General features: G+C 38.7%; 1 protein-coding gene and 1 long non-coding RNA gene across 2 annotated transcripts; one reads left to right on the top strand and one right to left on the bottom strand.

The window, feature by feature from the left end:
• Positions 1-2,156: 2,156 nt before the first annotated feature.
• On the top strand, positions 2,157-3,379 carry LOC149501189 (uncharacterized). Its single transcript, XR_016324374.1, has 3 exons — positions 2,157-2,276; positions 2,879-2,945; positions 3,116-3,379. It is a non-coding gene; the product is annotated as an uncharacterized LOC149501189 (long non-coding RNA).
• LOC114246276 (protein takeout) lies at positions 3,373-20,842 on the bottom strand. The gene is made up of 6 exons (XM_028178739.2): positions 20,671-20,842; positions 8,278-8,370; positions 5,953-6,100; positions 5,560-5,693; positions 3,813-3,978; positions 3,373-3,626 (listed from the first exon to the last, which is right to left on the bottom strand). The coding sequence occupies exons 1-6, from the start codon at positions 20,729-20,731 to the stop codon at positions 3,488-3,490; spliced, it is 741 nt and encodes a 246-aa protein (XP_028034540.2). The 5' UTR covers positions 20,732-20,842; the 3' UTR covers positions 3,373-3,487.
• Positions 20,843-21,619: the final 777 nt, after the last annotated feature.

The following is a 21,619-nucleotide window of genomic DNA, read 5'->3' on the forward strand; positions in this document are numbered from 1 at the left end:
ACGAGTCTTGCACTACGGTCAGTTGCCAACTTGCAATCCACTGGAACCGGCCAGGGATTTAAGAAGTGCCTTTGCAAGAAAAACTGTGCTACATCAAGATGTCTGTGTTTTAAAAATAAAGTATTATGTACTTCCAAATGCCATTCGAGCTTACCCTGCAAAAATAAATAGCTATATGGACTGACAAAGTATTATAATATAAAGATTTACTTTTATACTTTGACATTTATAATTACTTAATTATCAGACTGATTACTTGCCAAATGAAAATTTGATTTTATAAGAATAAATATAAGTTGATTTTGTGATACGTTAAAAGTTAATAGATAGTTGATTTTAGAAGTTTTAATTAGTAAGATAATATGAATATATTATTATTATTTTACGGTATGACTTACCCGATTGTCTCAACAAGTGTTATAATAAAAAATATTATTAACAACGTGTTTTATTACAGAAAGCATTTACTTTATACATTTCCTAATACGATATTGGAATTATATACAATTCCGAGGAAATTTATACATTTCCTAGGATATCTATGCATTAAATAGTTTTTCAAACAATATTTTATACATTTCCTAAATAGTATCGGAATTGTACACATTTCCTAGGATTTGTATACAATTCCTAGATTTCATACATTTCCGGTAACATATATATAGATAAAAATTTTGTCTAAAAGAGCGGGTTAGTATTTTCTTCGAAAAATATTTAGAAAGCTTTATTGAAAAAAATATAAACATTGGAAAATGTGGGAAACGAATCTTGAATGTATTCATGATTCACGATATAATCATTAAATTATTACTTCAGCCTGATGTCTTTTCAGAGGTTTTTTAACAAAACAGCTAAAAATACGTGAGTTATCGGGCGAGGATTTAAAATCAATGTTTTTACTTTTACGAAATAAGCCTGACACGAGACACGGTTTCTAGTGTATTTATTCAAAATAGGTTTTACTTCTTTAAATACACAAGAAATATTATTCTATTCTATCTCATCTATCGAATTGACAAGCATTTTGTTTTAATCTGTCAATAAATCTACACAGTCTCTACGTCACAGGACTGTCAAAGTCAATCCAAAACTAAGATGCATTGAATTTTGTGTTTAGTGATCTTAAATAACGATGTCAGCGCGGATTCTGGTTGCGCACTTCTGGGAAACCGCATTCTTCTTGCTGATACTCTTCGCCGCATACCTCTCCATCAGGGGGCTGATCAGAGCCACCAGGAGGTCTACGTGCTGAGTGGACTGTTACGAACATTGCTTAATACAGAGTTGGCATAACGCGGCGCCGTTGAGATTGTGGTTTGTTATTCGTATTCTCAGGATATTATGCTCCGAACACATAAAACTCATACACACCAATTCAACAATATAATAATATAATATGTGTACAATGTTCTATTGTAAAGTAAAAAGAGTAAACAAGTCGCTAGGAACTACAAGGCACAAATTAAAACTAAAATTATAATATGTTTTACAATCAACTTAAATCGATGCGCGCGAATCTCGCAGTATGACGTCACAGGACACCTGCGCGTTCGGGAACTCCGATCGTATCCGATGACGCCCGAGTGCGACCGAGTGTTGCACGCTACAAGATAACCATTCGACTGTCAGTTACGTGCTGCAACTGATTTTAACGTAATTAATTTAACTGCTAATTTTACCATTCCCCGGAATCAAAACACTTTTTTTTTCACCTACCTATGCTGATAGCCTTGAGAAGCTATTTTAGCTTCACCCTAACATGTAGGTTAGCTCACGGGGCTCAAACCGGAGTGTTGCTAACACTGGCCCTAGCAAGAGCAGTGCTTTGCGGAATCTACTTGTTGGGGTCCAAGGGGAAGTTTGTAGAATTCCAAAAGAGTATGTTGTTTGAGGACCTTTATTATATTAGTTAAGTACAAATGGTAGCGTGTTAACGAGTACGTGTTGCTAAGTGCACTGCTATACAAGAATATAATAAAATAATTTGACACCACAATGACGACCCACGGCGCGTTAACGTATTGAGTTAGGTATGTACGTACAAACCGTACACAACTACCGGATCGAAAACGCGATCCACTGAGAAGATCCGTCGAGAAACTCACTGGGCTGTGTCTGTAGGTTAATTCGCTCGTCGAGCCCTTGCGACGGCAAGTGACGGGTTAGGACGGTGACCGGTGTTGTGGTACCTAAAAGCACCGTTAATGGATCGGGAGGATCCGTAATGACGTGCTTAGGGCGACGTCGACTGTTTACCATTCGGTCTACAGAATCGGGTATGTTCAAAACACAGTTGACGCGCCGAATGTATGGTCTAGAGGGGAAGCATTGTCAGCTATCAACTGCTTCGGTGTTGTCGTTCACGGAGACATCAGCCGTGCCTTAGACATCATATCAGGCGACCATAGACAGGAACAATGTGATTTTTTTTAATTTATTACTGGTGGTAGGACCTCGTGTGAGTCCGCACGGGTAGGTACCACTCCCCTGCCTATTTCTGCCGTGAAGCAGTAATGCGTTTCGGTTTGATGGGTGGCGCAGCCGTTGTAACTTTACTGAGACCTTAGAACTTATATCTCAAGGTGAGTGGTGCATTTACATTGTAGATGTATATGGGCTATGGTAACTACTTAACACCAGGTGGGCTGTGAGCTCGTCCAACCATCAAAGCAATAAAATAAAAGAATTGCTCCCACATTGGCATAGTGGGTAGAACTCCCAATAATTGTATTAGTAACTGCTTCACGGTCAAGATATATTATGATGGTGTTACTGACTCATGCGGGCTGATAACACAACGTACCACAACTAATATAGTCAATGACTCTTGTTTAACTGCACATTTTAACCAATTTGCATAATAATCCTACGGTTTCAGATAATGACTGTGGAAGCAGATGCTGTAATCTTAGGATTGATTTTGTATTTCCTTCTTGTTGGCTTGCGTAAGTTTGGTTGATTAATTAATAAAATGTATATGGTTAATATTTTCTCTTTGTCATAATTACTTTTTTTACTTTTAAAATAACATTAAGCTGTTTGAAGTATAAAATGTTATTGTCCACTATTACAATTATTGAATATTGATAAAAGCGTCATCTGTTGGTCACTATAGTTATCTTGGTCAACGAAGCGTTCTGCAAAGCCTCATGTATGAAGAATGCACGTCGACTAGACAACGAAGATCCGCCTGACGTCGAACTGAATGAAAGAAGACCACCAAACAGTCTTTTTAATTCATCAAATTTACGGGTATATCAAGGTACGGCCGACGTACCACGAGTTCATAGAAATTATTAAGTTATAAAGTCGCCAAAAGAGGGCGCTGTTCTAAATTTTGTCAATTTTGTCATAACAAATAAAAAGTCACACTTTAAAACACGTTTTATTATTATAAAATGTCTATTTAAAGCATCCTAAATCTTTATCTTAAATCAATAAATACTACAGTAATGTAAATGTTATTGCAATTTTTTTAAATTATTTATTAGTCTTCCAGGAATATGTCTTTCATCGGTACTTTGTCGAATATTTTATTGGTTACGTCTTGAAACACAGAGCTTAGAGCTTTCTCGTACGAATCTTTGAGTTCATTGAAGACAAGTTCGGAATTTTGATTCAAAAACCTGTGAATAAAAGTAGCCTTAGTTCTCAGTAGTAACATTAAGTATAACAGTTAAACATATAGCGCCATCTATGAAACAAGATTCGAAACAAAATTTCAATGCAATATCTCTATAACAACAACAAAGTTTCCTTACGATTAATTATTGTAAATCAAGATTCTATTCAAACAATTGATGCCAACTTACAAGTTCATCTGGTCTCCGAGTCTTTTGTCGCCGTTGAACAAGTTCGTAAAATGTAAAACGACCTTCTTCGGTATAAACTTTACTTTGTAGTCGCGTATGTGCATGTAGACAGCTCCGTCTCTAAGGATCGGTTCTCCGATGAGGTCGTGCTTGACCACCAAGTTCACTAGAACGAGTTTTTTTTGTTTAGATGAGTGGACGAGCCCACGTCCCATCTAATGCTAAGTGTCTACTGGAGCCCATAGACATCTACAAACGTAAGTGTCGCCATTCACGTTGAGACATGAGTTCTAAGGTCTCTAAGGAACTTTTAACAGTAAAAGGGCTGCCCCACACTTCAAACCGAACCGCATACTGCGTCTGGCAGAAATAGGCAGGGTGGTGGTACCTACCCGTGCGGACTCACAAGAGGTTCTACCACCAGTAATTATAAAAATAAAGTGTTTTTATTGATAATTGTTTTTCGTTGTACTAATGTGGTATATACAATGTATATACTAAGTAATGTCTTTAATTACTGCCCTAAATTTACTACTGACCATAAGGCATTCGTTATCCTATAGGGTTGGGTACATCATTCTAAAAATCCTGCTGCGGTTCTGAACCAGCTTAGAGCTGAACTGGGGCTAAGCGGCCAGCGGAGCTTATGGATATGAAAGGCACATCACCACCCTTATTGACATGACAAACATGAGGTCTAAATCGCTATTATCGCTCTGACTTGAAAACCGTTATATGATTACTTTTTTGGGGAGTTTACGACGAAAGGAAAGATCTTCCACCGAGCGGATGATATTGCTCGGTAGACCGACGGTCCGAATGTTGTTGTTCGGAACTCGCATATATGCGTTTTATCTTGAAAATGTCGTAAGCGAGATTCAGGCATCTGTCAATTATCTTGCGTTGTATGATGGCTACCCGCCACATCACTCCCCTCCGAGACTGGAGGTCGTGTCATTTTTTTTTTAGTTAGCGTTTGTCCGTGCTGAGATTAGCTTGCAAGGGCCAGTGCTGCTCGAAGCCTGCGGTGAGTCGAGGCTGAGCTTGAATGCTGCGTGCGTGTCGCCAGTGCTGCTCGAAGTTTGCAGTGAGTCGAAACTGAGCTGAATGCTGCGTGATTGTCGCCAGTGCTGCTCGAAGTCTGCGGTGAGTCGAGACTGAGCTTGAATGTTGCGTGCGTGTCGTGCGTAGTCCATGTGATGCAGAGCTGCCACGCCGGAGATGTGTGACCCCAAGCGTTGATGATCCGGTCGTGGGCTGCGATGAACTGTAGCGGCGTGATGAGGCAGTGAAGTTGCGTGCCGTAGGACCAGGAAGCGCGGTGAGTCGGCTGCGATGGTCCTGTTGAGGCTGCGATGCTGGCTTGCTGTGGGACGACTGTCAATGACGTGCTTTTATCTGCGTGAATGCGGGGATTGTGGTAGCCGAAGTTCTTGATGCGCTGATGATGAATCAGAAGGTTGCGTGTTCACATCACGTCGGGGTCACCAGTTTGGAAGGCTTAACGACAAAGGGAAGATCTTCCACCGAGCGGATGATATTGCTCGGTAGACCGACGGTCCGAATGTTGTTGTTCGGAACTCGCATATATGCGTTTTATCTTGAAAATGTCGTAAGCGAGATTCAGGCATCTGTCAATTATCTTGCGTTGTATGATGGCTACCCGCCACACTTTTACATTTAATTTTTCCACTCACGCTAGCTTCAAAAGGATGAGGAAAAAGAAAATACAAAAAAGAATTCGTACTCATTGTGATGTTAGCGATACCCTTTCCTTGTATCGGCAGAACCAATATTCTCCCGTTCATGACATAGTCCGCTATGAACTCCATTTTCGGCGTAATCGAGTCTGTCTTTAGGCGGTAATGTTTTAGGTCCGCTCTGGAAACAAAATTTATTTAAAGCGAATCACATTTTAACAGTCAATGGACTCGAATGATAATGATGTGTAACCCTTCGTCGATAGATGGCGCAACCAGTATCATTAGTTCAATATTAATAAGATTAATGTTTGCAAAGAGATCAACTTAAAACAATTAAAACTGTATTATAAATGAGTTAGCGATAATATTTTTAATCAGTTTTAGGAGCAAATAAATGTGAATTGTTCTTTAATTATTTCATTAAAATAAGTAGTTACTTGTATGTAGTGAGCACGGAATCGGTCAATCCATGTATTTTAATATTCTTGTAGTTTTGCGTGATAACGACCGGGCCGGCGCCGGAGTCTATGTTCATGCCGGACACGTGCAGTGGCTCCATCTGTGGCACGGACAGCGAACTAATGCCTGGCGATTTTTAGTTTATTGTTACAATATTTATAACACAGTATTAATATTTTTACCTGTTTAAATTGATATTCCAACGTGATTATAAATAGTTCGAAGAAATCCGATAAACTTGTAAATTTGCACAGCGTTGTGATTTGAATTTTGATGAACCAAAATATAGGAATTCCATTCCTACATTTGGGTACAAACACTTACACCCGTATCTTAGCACCCGTATCTTTAGTCGTTTACACGAACCTAACTCGACTCGACCCAATCTCCAACGCGCGTTTTGGTATGCTTAGTCGTAAAAATAAACTCCACTCAAACGTCCTTGGAAAATTTTCCTAACCGGAGTGAAGTAGGCGAACTGTCAAGTCAAGGTACGTCGCGATGTACCTTGAATGTTCCTCAAGGCTGGTTTTCTATCAATGTCCAAATAGTATGTGGACCGCAAATGGAAATATATGATATTGTTGTAATGGCCTGGATCTGTTCATGATTCCCGCATATTTTGATAATTTAATTTTGATAATATTTATTAATAAAGTAAATAGTTCGAGGTTAGATATATTTTGAAACTCTTTATTTTATTTACCTACATAAGAGACATATTTTGCTTACTATCTGATAAATAAAGTCAATGCGATTATAAGTTTTATTTATATAATAATAAACTGGTGGTTGTGGAAAAGCACTTCAACAACACGATGCAACCAAAATCACACAAAAGCGGGGAATAAAAATACAAAGCCGGATCCGAAATCTAAAATAATAATAGGTTAGTAAATAAATAATACACTTTCAGATTTACCGCACGCACACATATTTACGATTAACTCAGCAACCAAAACATCAAACAAGTTCATCTAGTGTCAAACAGACAGCGGCAGCTTGACTTTGACATTAAACAATGACCATAGACTACAGAACTCTATGGGTTTGATGCTAGCTTGATCAAATTTTCATCATTATTACCTTACTCGAGGACAGTTGAGGAATATTGTAATGGTCGACTAAAAATACCAAACTCGAGTAAGTTTCGAGGGAATGCTCAAGCATCATCGGATGAGTTAAGAGTGGAGGACTATTTTACGAAACGTCTAAAGATACGGGTGTTAGTCGTTTACACGAGCTTAACTCGACTCGACTCAACCTCCAACACGCGTTTTGGTATGATTAGTCGTAAAAATAAACTCCACTCAAACGTCCTTGGAAAAATTTCCTAACCGGAGTGAAGTGACCGAACTGTCAAGTTAAGGTACGTCGCGACGTACCTTGAACGTTCCTCAAGGCTGGTTTTCTATCGATGTCCAAATAGTATGTGGACCGCAAATGGAAATATATGATATTGTTGTGCAATGGCCTGGATCTGTGCATGATTCGCGCATATTTTGATAATTTAAGTTTGATAATATTTATTAATAAAGTAAATAGTTCGAGGTTAGACATTTGAAACTCTTTATTTTATTTACCTACATAAGAGTCATATTTTGCTTACTACCTGATAAATAAAGTCAATGCGATTATAAGTTTTATTTAAATAATAATAAACTGGTGGTTGTGGAAAAGCACTTCAACAACACGATGCAACCAAAATCACACAAAAGCGGCGAATAAAAATACAAAGCCGGATCCGAAATCTAAAATAATAATAGGTTAGAAAATAAATAATACACTTTCAGATTTACCGCACGCACACATATTTACGAATAACTCAGCAACCAAAACATCAAACAAGTTCATCTAGTGTCAAACAGACAGCGGCAGCTTGACTTTGACATTAAACAATGACCATAGACTACAGAACTCTATGGGTTTGATGCTAGCTTGATCAAATTTTCATCATTATTACCTCACTCGAGGTCAGTTGAGGAATATTGTAATGGTCGACTAAAAATACCAAACTCGAGTAAGTTTGGAGGGAATTCTCGAGCATCATCGGATGAGTTAAGAGTGGAGGACTATTTTACGAAACGTCTAAAGATACGGGCATTAAAGTTTGCAATATGCCGGAGAACAATTTATAATACTTACATAAATAATAGCCTGGCCATATTACAAATAGTTTCCAAAGAGAGCATCTATAGTTTAATTACTTTATTTGTTACGACAAACACAACGATTAATTAAATTTCGTAATATTATATTTTTGTGATTTGTTACTCTTTAGAAGTGAGTTACGGTATATGAACCTTGTTTCATTCTCTTCAAAGCATCAGGCACGGCTGACTTCAAGCAATCGTTCAGCTTCGGATCTTTCTGTCGACATCTTGTAAAGTCTTGAGCTGTAACAATGAAATACATTGTTTGAAATAAAATTTATACGCTTATATAAAGCTGAGGAGCTTATTTGTTTGAACGCGCTAATCTCAGGAACTACTGGTCCGATTTGAAAAAACCTTTCAGTGTTGAATATCCCATTTATTGACGAAGGCTATAGGCTATACAGCATCACGGTAAAACCAATACAAGTGGAGCACCAATAAAGAATGTTTCAAAATATTTTCACTTTCTACGTAAATGAAGTGGGGTGTAAAATTTAGCGTTATGCCAAAGTAACCATTCCACGCGGGCGGAGTCGCAGGCAAAAGCTAGTATATGTATGTATATTAAGAAAATTTGTATTTGGAGGCTGTGTACTGAACGATTCATTCCATTAACCCGCTGAGTTTCTCGCCAGATCTTCCCATCCGGTGGTAGATTCTGCGAAGCACTGCTGTTACTCGAGCTAGTGTTAGCAAATTCTCTCTGGTTGAGCCCGTGAACTCACCTACCCGTGTGGGCATAGCTGAAATAGCCCCTTAGACTATTAGCGAATAGGTAGGGAATAAAAAAAATTATGGACGTTGATTCATTTTGATTGATTGATGATTGTTGATTCACGGCCGTCTGGTGTAGTAGTAAGTGACATGGTCACTACACAAGGGGGTCGCGGGTTCGAATCCCGCCAAGGGAAGATATTTGTATGATAAATATAAATGTATTTTCTATTCTATTAAATATATGTACATATATGTATAATAAAAATCTTACATTTATTTCCGTTATCTGGTACCTGTAACACAAGTTCTTTACGAACTTACCACGGGACCAGTTAACGTGGCGTGATTGTTAGTAAATATTTATTTATATTATTTTATTTTGGTGGTGGATGGATATTTGTTATTTAAACGAGAAATTGTTCCTTCCTTGACGAAATCCGAGCTAAGCAGAGTAAGCTAAATAAAATTCCTTTTTAAATACGAGAACCAGTAACAACATAATACGTACATAATAATATATTATGTGGATACATGAAATTGTTCGTCTGTAGCGGTTACGATACTATTTACATAACAGAACATTACAACTTGTGCATTTTAAGGATTAGGAACTATTTACAGTTTAAATAAGACAGTAGGGTCGGTCTGTACAAATTGAAACAGAATTAAAAATATATTCCTGTTACATATTGCTAATAGCTTTTTTTAAATGATTCTGAACCTTTTTTTTATTGCTTACTGGAGCCTATGGATGTTTACGACGTAAATGCGCAACCCACCTTGAGATATAAGTTTTAAGGTCTCAAGTATAGTTACAACGGCTGCCCCACCCTTCGAACCGAAACGTATTACTGCTTCACGGTAGAAATAGGCAGGATGGTGGTACCTGCCCGCACGGACTCACAAGAGGGCCTACCACTAGTAAAAAACCTTTATAGCCACATTGATTTTGCGATAAAAAAACCTGTAAATTTTAATTTGAGACCGGTTGTTATTGTCTTTCTCGTTACCGGCATTTTGTTATTGCATTGCGTATCATCCGAGCTAACTACTAAAATTTATTACGATTATGAACGATTTTAGAATCTCTGATCTACCGAGCTGAAAATACAGTAAATGTTTGTCAGTAGCCACCGTGTCTTTAAAGTTCACAGTCAAACAGCGCGCGTGTATGTATTACATGGTCAAACTGTTCATTGTTGCCTCGTGTTCCGTAAGACGTTGCTGAAACACCAACCGGCGCCGGCTGCCCGAGATAAGTATCTTAGCAATGGGCTTAGTAATATTTATTAATACGCTTTTATTAGCTTCAGACGTATGTATGTTGGTAACGGAATCTTGGACGGGAACACGGTTTTTTCCATATTTTTCTTACAATATTTTTAATTCAAATTTATTAAAATTTATTTTCTATTTTTTAGTTGGATTTTCTATAAAAGCGGATTTTGTTAGTTTTTTTAAACTATTATTTATTTTTATATTATACTCTCTACAGAAAGAAAGGTGTAACATCACATTGATCTTCTTTACGGCCGTATTCTCTCTGCAGAGTAATTATGGTATTACATTGATCATATTTAGTGGCCACTGTTTTATTTAATTCTATTGCCCAGATGGGGGGACGAGCTCACGGCGAACCTGATGCTAAGTGGTTACTGTAGCCCATGGACAACGTAAATGCTGCCACCCACCTTGAGATATAAGTTCTAAGGTCTCAGTATAGCACAATTATTTCTATTAACAGCATTGCAGCTCTTGCAATGTCTCTCCATTTACTCCGGTTCCGGTTGGCAATCAGGCATCATCATTTCTGTAAGCTATCGTTTCTTTTTTAAATTGTTTAGATGGGTGGATGAGCTCACAGCTTACCTGGTAAATGCCTCCATCCATCATGGGTTCTAAGGCCTCAGTTTTTTACAGTAAACGGCTGGCCTACCCTTCAAGCCGAGACGCATCACTGCCTAATAGCGAAAATAGGCAGGATAGTGATACCTACCTGTGTAGATAGACAAGACGTCCTACCACCAGTAATTATGCAAATTATAATTTTGTTGATTTGTATTTTATTACCCGAATGTCGATTGTCGTTACAGTGGCCTTTAATATTTAATTGCAACATTATTTGCGACATGAGCTCATCGGCACTTATACGATGACATTAAACAATGAAATAATGTTTCAAATAAATTTCAAGTATAAAACGCAAGCAAAACAAAATTCGAATGTTTGGTATTAAGTAATGAAACTACCGTAACTCGCTTGCACTGTGACCCTGACCTGTCATCGGCTTCTAATATGGCGGAAATTCAAACCGTCGGCCATGTTGTAATAATTACGTAATGTTGCCAGCGTACGTAATTTAAATACCTCAAAAGGTGTACTATCGTTTTGCGACTTTTTGGCGGAAGCGCGAGGAGCGAAGTTATGTGAATTGTTTTATTTTGTCTATTTAGTGTTTCTTCAGGTTTAAATGAGGTGAATGAAGTTAGCCCCTCAAAAAATTTTTTTTTTCCTATTTTATACTTATTTTCTATTAATTCGTTTGTTCATCATTTGTTCATGATTGTTCACTGTTAATAATTGTTTGTTCTACAACAACAAAAAAACAAATATAAATCCTGAAGGAGCAATTAATTGGTATACAGTTTAATTAAAAAAATTAAAAAATAAATAAATGAAATAATGTGCATTGGCGTTAAGTTAGACCAAATAAATTTTTTCCATGTTTTTTTTTTTCACGATTAAAACCGCGTAGAAAGTTTAGGCATTATAGTTGACGCATGCGCAGTACACATATTTTGCATACATTTATTCAACTAATAAAAATAGTAAATTAAACAAAAAACGAGTAATTTCGAAAGAGAACAAACGTGTTTTATATAAGAACAATCGAAAATGAATATTTACGAGTCATTAAGGATGAAAAAATATTAAAAATTGCATTAGAGGGGCTAACTTGTAGGTATATTTTTAAATATTTTTTTTAAATAAATAAATGCAGAACAAACAATTATTAACAGTGAACAATCATGAACAAATGATGAACAAACGAATTAATAGAAAATAAGTATAAAATAGGAAAAAAAAAATTTTTTGAGGGGCTAACTTCATTCACCTGTTTAAATGTGTAATAACGGTGGTTTATTAACTGTTTAGTATCTGTGAAAGTGCAGAAATGTAGGAAAATGAATCAAAGCCCTTGGACGTAGCTTCTCAGGATCTTTCAAAAAGTTCAATGAATAAGTCTCAATAAATAACCACCATTTTACTGAGGTTATATTTCATTCCATATCATCTAATCTTCATTTAATTTCATGTCAATTGATTAATGTTTCAAATTAATCAACTTCATTTCACTCCTTAATTTTCCATAAAAAATCATACTCCACAGATTAGGCTGTATGGTATGATACCTTTGCCTTTCCAGGTGGAAAAATATAGCAACTACTACTATCATATCGTTTTGCACGCGAAAAAAAATCTAATTTTAGTGAATAAATACATAGTAGAAAATACTCTGGACCTAGTCGGATAAATACCACTATCCCCTCCATATCCGCCACGAAGCATTCATGTTACAAAGCTGGGTTTCTAAATAGATTCTCGGATCAATCCGTGACGTTTTTGTTGTTATTTTAAATGGCGAACGATTCATCCATATTTAATTAATTAATTAGCGGTCAGAAGCCCTTTAGAATGTTGGGGGCTTGCAGTAAACAGATGGAGAAACAAAGGGTGGTATGTGGTGGTAGTTGTGCAGCGATTTATCAGGTACAACTGTAAGCTTTCGGCCTAAAACAACAGCATCCTCGGCTCCCCCGTGGTTGTCGTAAAAATCGACTTTGGGATTCAGGGATGGGAGGAAGATTCTGGGAGTTTTCAGTAGATCCTACATTTATCAACCCGCATGCATCGGTGTCCTGACAAGATCAGCGGCAAAACCATAATGCTAGTGCGTTTGAAAGGCGGGAGAACCAGACTATCAAAAATGCCTTAAAATCTATTTCGGTACCTACAATAACTTCCTTCGCGATATTTAACAAAAAAAGAGATCTTTGTAAGTTTTTGGGTGTATACAAACTTTTCTAAATGTCTTAAGCAATATTTAGGCATCTTTTTTTTATTTTATTTTTATTGCTTAGATGGGTTGGATGGGCTGGCTCTGGTTACCGGAGCCGATAGATAACCTAAATGCCGCCACCTACCTTGAGATATAAGTTCTAAGGTCTCAGTATAGTTACAACAGCTGCCCCACCCTTCAAACCGAAACGCATTACTGCTTCACGGCAGAAATAGGCAGGGTGGTGGTACTTACCCGTGCGGATTCACAAGAGGTCCTACCACCAGTAATTACGCAAATTATAATTTTACGGGTTTGATTTTTATTACATGGTGTTATTCCTTCACCGTGGAAGTCAGTCGTGAACATTTGTTGAGTACGTATTTCATTACAAAAATTGGTACCCGCCTGAGAATCGAACACCGGTGCATCGCTCAACACGAATGCTCCGGACGTCTTATCCCTAAGGCCACGACGACTTCGTTCTTTGATGGTTACTGCCACAATCCATTAAAAGTGCAATCTTAAAAAAATACCTGTTGTGGCCTGTGGATCGAATAACAAAAAATGGAGAAATAAAACAAAACTTCAGAGGTGTCAAGGGACACCCGGATGGAACGAAGTTCCTTTCGATTAATTAGTGAAGGAATTGTAATTTTTTTTTAAGTTATAATAATAAATTACGGCATTATGAAGAAGAAAAAAACAAGACTATGAACTAAATTACTATTGTTGAAACGCTATCTCGAGAAACTGTACTCATTACGCGGACCAATCGGATACGAGCAATGTCACGCGATAAGCGCCTACACGTTGATTGGTCAGAACGACGGATCTAAAAAGTGTCGTGACAACTTTTCGTAAGAATTTTTTCCGTCTAGCCCCCTTTCACAACGCGCGATAAGGAACTTCGTTCCAAAATCAGAGTCATTAAATGAAATGATTTCGCGGCTTCGCGTGCCTTAAACACGATTAAAATAGTTTCACGGATTAATGTCGCTTTGATTATTTATATTCAAATACTCCGCAACCTTCCATGATGGCTACCCCGCCATGTTCTCTCCTTGTCGTGTATGTATGACAGCTAACGGTAGAAACATTAAAATCAAGGTATTTTTCCCGAAACGATTAATCTTTCTTTGTTTATAGTCTATTGTAACCGAAGCCGGGGTCAAACCGGTGACTGGCAAGGTCCAGCCCGGCAGCGCGACAAGAATAGCGATGAGAGACCACCACGCACGAGTATACGAATGAACAGTAGTAAATTTTGTAACAGTTTAACCAGTAACTTAATTTATTTATTTATTAAGCCCTTTATTCCACGCAATTACATTTTTTTTTTGTATATTTAGTTTATATAATATATGTATGGACCCCTCTCAGGTAAAGGCCTCCTCCAAAGATTTCCACTTTGCTTTGTCTCTGGCGACATAAGTCCAGTAACTTAATTAAATAAAAGTAAAGTTAATTTTGTAACAGTAAAAAAAAACAGTTCTTTGCCACGTACCATCCGGCTATGGAATGAGCTCCCCTCCACGGTGTTTCCCGAGCGCTATGACATGTCCTTCTTCAAACGAGGGTTGTGGAGAGTATTAACCGGTAGGCAGCGGCTTGGCTCTGCCCCTGGCATTGCTGAAGTCCATGGGCGACGGTAACCACTCATCATCAGGTGGGCCGTATGCTCGTCTGCCTACAAGGGCAATAAAAAAAAGAGTTCTTTCATTAATTTTCTTCACTAATTATCCTTTGGTAACGTATTGTTTTTTTCTTGTGGATTCCTCGTAACTGGGGGTAGTATTATTAGTATTTATGTGCGACTCCAACCCAGTCCGGACTCTCTAACTTGCTTGAGGGCGTCAGGTCAACTAGATATTTAGACCCTCGTCTGGTACTCCTGCCTTTTGCATAATTGAAACGCTTAAAGCTAAACTAAAAGCTAAGCTAACTAATTTGCTTTAATGAATTAACTAGTACAATGAAATACGAAGATTTTTAAATCTATAAATGTCATATTTCAATCAAAATTTGTTGCTTCTTTTTTAAGGTTTTGGATACAGTTTTAGGTATTTCAAGGTAATAAATAAGTAAGAGTCCATCGCTAACGTTTAGAACTGCTGAGTTAATCCACAGAGCGCTTTAGAAGAACATTTCCTGATGTATCATCTGACTCTGCATTAAATTTCTCTGCATTGTTGTTCGTGATGGCTTTAATTTTTAATTTTTTTTTTATTGGTTTGATGAGTGGACGAGCTCACAGCCCACCTGGTGTTAAGTGGTTACTGGAGCCCATAGACATCCACAACGTAAATGCGCCACCCACCTTGAGATATAAGTTCTAAGGTCTCAAGTATAGTATTTTGTATACAAGTCTCAAGTAGGGTCTCAAGTATTTTGAAGTCGTCGTGGCCTAACGGATAAGACGTCCGGTACATTCGTGTTTAGCGATGCATCGGTGTTCGAATCCCGCTGGCGGGTACCAATTTTTGTAATGAAATACGTACTCAACAAATGTTCACGATTGATTTCCACGGTGAAGGAATAACATCGTGTAATAGAAATGAAACCCGCAAAATTATAATTTGCGTAATTACTGGTGGTAGGACCTCTTGTGAGTCCGCACGGGTAGGTACCACCACCCTGCCTATTTCTGCCGTGAAGCAGTAATGCGTTTCGGTTTGAAGGGTGGGGCAGCCGTTGTAACTATAATTGAGACCTTAGAACTTATATCTCAAGGTGGGTGGCGCATTTACGTTGTAGATGTCTATGGGCTCCAGTAACCACTTAACACCAGGTGGGCTGTGAGCTCGTCCACGCATCTAAGCAATAAAAAAAAAAAAAAAAAAAGTTACAACGGCTGTCCCACCCTTCAAACCGAAACGCATTACCGCTTCACGGCAGAAATAGACGGGGTGGTGGTACCTACCCGCGCGGACTTATAAGAGGTCCTACCACCAGTAAAACATGTATCATGACAAAATGAGGTTTAAATTTGTTGTCAGTGGTAAACAGAGATTGAAAAGTGCCTCTAGTATTGTTGATTTCCATGACCAGTCAGTAAAGCCTTCTCTACCTACATACACAGTTTCAATAAGAGGCCACTCATGGCAGCCTAACTTTACCGAATAGAAGAAAATTGCTCTGTCGGCGTAGGTACAAAAATATGATAATGAATTCAAACAATAAGTATTCAAAGCGTATTGTTTTACATAAATGGATCCATGGCCCAATGTGTGTAAGACATCAGGTGAAAATGGGTGTAATTATAAGGGACAATATTCTGAGACAAGCTAATCATTGCGCGTTATGCCAATGGCATGGGTACATTATGTGAATTATGCCTAAGGTATTATCGACCAGATAACCAAGAGTGGTGTTTTGAAGGCCATGAAAGGCTTTACTGAATTTTTTTTTATCATATCGAGTGGTGAATGACCATTTGGTTTAACCGACATTGTTTGCAATTTCACAGAGCTATTTAAAGTTTAAAATTTCTGAAAATATCATAACAAAAAATCTTTTTTAGCTATTTCAATGAAGCAAACTTAATTGAACTTCAAATAAAAACATCGAACTGTAGATGCTAATGGTAAATAAAACGGACCTTTAATTACATAGATAAATGTTTCGAATTAGTAGAAACTCATTCCCGATCCTGCGGAAAGAATGGAAAGCAGTCGACGTCGCCCCAAACACGTCATTTCGGATCCTCCAGATACACTAAGGGCTCTTTTAGGTACCTCAAGCACCGGTCATCGTTCTCGTCGAACCCGTCGCTTGCGACGAAGGGCCCGACGAGTAAATTAATCCACAGACACAGCCCACTGAGTTTCTCGCCAGATCTTCTCAGTGGGTCGCGTTTCCGATCCGGTGGTACATTCTGCGAAGCACGGCTCTTGCTAGGGTTCGTGTTAGCAATGTCGTCAGGTTTGAGCCCCGTGAGCTCACTTACTAGTTAAGGTTACGCTGATTTAGCCTCTTAAGCTTAGGTAGGCAAAACAAAAAAAATAGAAATGTCGCTTAATCCATATAGCCTTTCCCCTCTCGCTAAACAGATTTCACATTTGTAGATAACATACATAGCACAAATATTTTTTATTGCCCTTTTAATTAGACTAGCATACGACCCACCTGATTAACAATGCCAAAGGCAGAGCCAAGCCATTGCCTACCACAATATTCTTCTATTATACGTAATATTTACATGTGTACATACACAATGTGTATAATGTGTGTAGTGGATGTGTGGAGTGACAAGAATGGACAAGATAAGGAGTGAGTATATCAGAGGAAGTGTGAAAGTAGCCCCGGTAATCAACAAATTAAAGAGCGGACGGTTAGCGTGATATGGACATAGGATGCGTAGAGAGAAGATGCATGTGACTAGGAGATGTATGGAAATGGTAGTGCAAAGTAGAGGGGGAAGAGGTCGACCGAAGGATACATGGATGGAGTGTGTGAATGACGATAAGACAGAGAGAGGAGTGAGTGTTAAGATGACGGCTGATAGAAAAGAAAGGAAAAGAAAAATTAGCTGTGCCGACCCCGCCTAGTGGGATAAGAAGAAGAAGATTTACATATAACACAATATACCTACCTAACATACCTACTGTATTTATCTATACTGTGTCAATGTTTAGTAGTAGCTCGTAATACAGTAATGTGAATTCTGTTACGATTCCGAACCTTGACCCGACTTATCTGCGACTCGCAAAATGAACCTTCATCGAATTACACTTGTTTTTGCATCGAAGAAGGGACTTCGACTGCAAGGTCTCAAGATTGCGCACAGCCTACATACTTTCTCGCCGGATCTTCTCAGTGGGTCTTGTTTTCGATCCGGTGGTAGATTCTGCGAAACACGGCTCTTGCTAGGGTTCGTGTTAGCAACATCGTCAGGTTTGAGCCCCGTGAGCTCACCTACTAGCTCGGTGAATCTAGAGTAACCCCTCGAACCTACTAGAATAGGTAGGAAAAAGAAGCGGCCGCAGTTACGTCTTTATGTATTGAACTTATATGCGGTGGTGGATTTACACTAGGGGCAAGTGCCCAGCGCGGCAAATTTTGTAGAGCGGCAAAATTATGAAAGTGAATTTTGTTTTAAGTCTTATCACGATTTCTTAATATAATTAATTAATTCTATAATATTAATTCATAATTATCTGTTTAATTGTGAATTCTAATTTTGGCACTTTTGGTAAAATTTAAGAATAAAATGATTTAATCTAAATTTAATTTAAATGATTTAAAATAACTAGTGGTCCCTCTGTAGTCGAAATTCGTCTATAATTAATTGAAATTATACATAACTTTGAACATTATTAAGGTTCTATTGTCCAAGACTATCATACTTCTATAATCACAGATTTCGCCAAGACTACACTGTAGACAAATATTAATAAAGATAAGCAATATTAATCTACTGAAGTCGTCGTGGCCTAACGGATAAGACGTCCGGTGCATTCGTGTTGAGTGATGCACCGGTGTTCGAATCTCACGGGTACCAATTTTTCTACCACCACCCCGCCTATTTCCGCCGTGAAGCAGCAATGCGTTTCGGTTCGAAGGGTGGGGTAGCCGTTGTAACTATACTTGAGACCTTACCTGGACGAACTCACAGCCCACCTGGTGTTAAGTGGTTACTGGAGCCCATAGACATCTACAACGTAAATGCGCCACACACCGTGAGATATACCTAGTCAGGTCATAAGTATTGTCACACAGTAAAAACTTTTCTTTTAGAATGCTGGCCACAAAAAAGTTTATTGAATTCGAATTTCGAATTGTTCCTGAAAATAAAAATAGTATACTTTTAGAATTTTACTCATTTTTAAATATGGAGTGGACGCTTGAAGAAGACCGTGTTGCAGTTATTGCGTTGCATCGTTGCGGTTAATCCCAATTAAAATTTTTAACATACTGAAAAATTTGAATATAACCAAAAGATTCGTTTATCGTACCATCAAACGATACAATGAAGACTCTAGTGTAGATGACAGGTCAAGAAGTGGTTGCCCTCGGTCTGTTAGGACTCCAGCAATGATAAAAGCTGTGAAGGCGCGAATTCAAAAATCCCAAACGTAAGCAGAAACTGTTGGCCCTTCAGATGGGGTTAAGCAGAACAACGGTGAAAAGGGTGTTAAATGAAGACAGGGCTTCGGGCATATCGAAGAAAAACAGGACATCGTTTGAATGCTCGTCTAATGGACCTGAGACTGAAGAGATGCCGCGCTTTGTTGAAGCGGTACGCGGGAAAAAAATATCGGGAAATTGTTTTTTCGGATGAAAAAATTTTTACCGTAGAAGAGAGCTACAACAAACAAAATGATAAGAAGTACGCACACAGTAGTGAAGAAGCGAGCAACCGTATTCCGTGTGCCCAACGAGGTCATTTTCCATCCTCGCTCATGGTATGGTTGGGAGTTTCTTATTGGGGCTTAACAGAGGTACATTTTTGTGAGAAAGGTGTAAAAACGAATGCAGTTGTGTATCAAAATACAGTCCTGACGAACCTTGTGGAACCTGTTTCTCATACCATGTTCAATAAGAGGCACTGGGTATTCCAACAAGATTCGGCGCCAGCTCATAGAGCGAAGAGCACACAAGACTGGCTGGCGGCGCGTGAAATCGACTTCATCCGGCACGAAGACTGGCCCTCCTCCAGTCCAGATTTGAATCCGTTAGATTACAAGATATGGCAACACTTGGAGGAAAAGGCGTGTTCAAAGCCTCATCCCAATTTGGAGTCACTCAAGACATCCTTGATTAAGGCAGCCGCCGATATTGACATGGGCCTCGTTTGTGCTGCGATAGACGACTGGCCGCGCAGATTGAAGGCCTGTATTCAAAATCACGGAGATCATTTTGAATAAACTTTAGTGTCATAAGAATCTATGTTTTGTTAAGTTTAATTTGGGATATGAATGGTTACATAATGAATAAACTTGTTTCAATTATTTTACATTAAACATGTGACAGAATTTATGACCTGACTAGGTAAGTTCTAAGGTCTCAGTATAGTTACAACGGCTGGCCCACCCTTCACACCGAAACGCATTACTGCTTCACGGCAGAAATAGGCGGGGCGGTGGTACCTACCCGTGCGGACTCACAAGAGGTCCTACCACCAGTAAAAATATGTATGTTATTACATATTATAGCAGCAGCTATCTCCCTGTTAGTCCCGTCAAAATCGGTCCAGCCCTTTCAAAACATTGAACCACCCACAGAGAACGGATAACGGACACAATTAAAAAAACAAACAGTAGATTGTTATATTTACCGTAAATATTCCTATTCTTTGATGTTATTTTTTTAACAAAAAACTATTAATAAGTTGAATAAAACATTTCAATATCATTTAGGTATTTGTATGTACAAATAGCTTATGCCAATTTTATTATAATATAAGTATAATAAAAAGCATGTGTACTAAATATGTGAGCTTCTCTGGTGTCTCATGGTGGGAGTCTGCTTCTGCCATAAAGCACACTGTACCACATTCCGGTTGGTAGCGTGGTGGTGTGGATGTCTTAGGGTGGATAGCCACATTCAGGTTGTCACGTCTATGGGCTCCTGTAACCGCTTATTACCTAGTGGACCGTGAGTTCGTTTACCCCTAAGGAATAATAAGAACAATAATTACTACGCTAGGTCGATATACTAGACAATTATATTTAAGCACAAATTTGTTTTGACTACGTAATGAACGCGGTTTTGCGCAAGGAGAAAGTAAAGTTAAAAGATAAAAAGAAAAAATTACTTACGTAAAGTGTTATCGGCACTCGCGTACACTAACGCACCCAATAATATCGCGTTGAAGAACATTTTGATAGAAAGCACTGGGACTATGAGGATTTATTTACAAAAAAAAAAAGAAACATTTGTGACACTGACAGTTATGGCCGTAAGCACGCATGCGCAGTTCAACTGGATCGCGCGCGAAATGCTCCCGCGTATTTATCGGTGGCTACGCGCAGAGTTTCGTAAGACAACAAGACTGCGGTTAAGCAGACGTAAAGTAGCGAACCGCACGGTCATTCTTCAAAAGCATTACGCAAGCCACGCAAATCGCGGCTGAGCGCAACTTCATTACAAGCGACTTTTATTTATTTATTTTTATTGCCTTGTAGGCGAGCATATGGCCCACCTGATGGTGAGAGGTTACCGTCGCTCATGGACTTCAGCAATATCAGGAGCAGAGCCAAGCCGCTGCCTACCGCTTAATACTCTCCACAAGCCTCGTTTAAAGAAGGACATGTCATAGCGCTCGGGAAACACCGTGGAGGGGAGCTCATTCCAAAGCCGGATGGTACGTGGCAAAAAAAGATCTCTGGAAACGCACTGTCGATGAACGCAGCGGTTCCAGATAATATGGATGAACTCTGCTCCGATGGCGGAAGGTGCGATGATAAAAAGGAGATGACGGGATCATCTCAAACAATTCCTCAGAGCACTCCCCATGGAACAAACCGTATAAAATACAGAGGGAACCGAAGGAGAGTATTAAGCTGTAGGCATGGGCTTGGCTCTGCTCCTGGCATTGCTGAATTCCATGGGCGACGGTAACCACTTACCATCAGGTGGGCCGTACGCTCGTCTACCTACACAGGCAATAAAAAAAAAAGTCCCTCCGCAGACCCAGAGGTTCCAAACGAAATACGTGGTTAAAATCAGTGACGAGCTCACCTAAGACTAAAATAGATCATACCGCGT

Source organism: Bombyx mandarina, chromosome 16 (assembly GCF_030267445.1).
Source record: "Bombyx mandarina strain Sakado chromosome 16, ASM3026744v2".
Classification (NCBI taxonomy): Eukaryota; Metazoa; Arthropoda; class Insecta; order Lepidoptera; family Bombycidae; genus Bombyx; species Bombyx mandarina.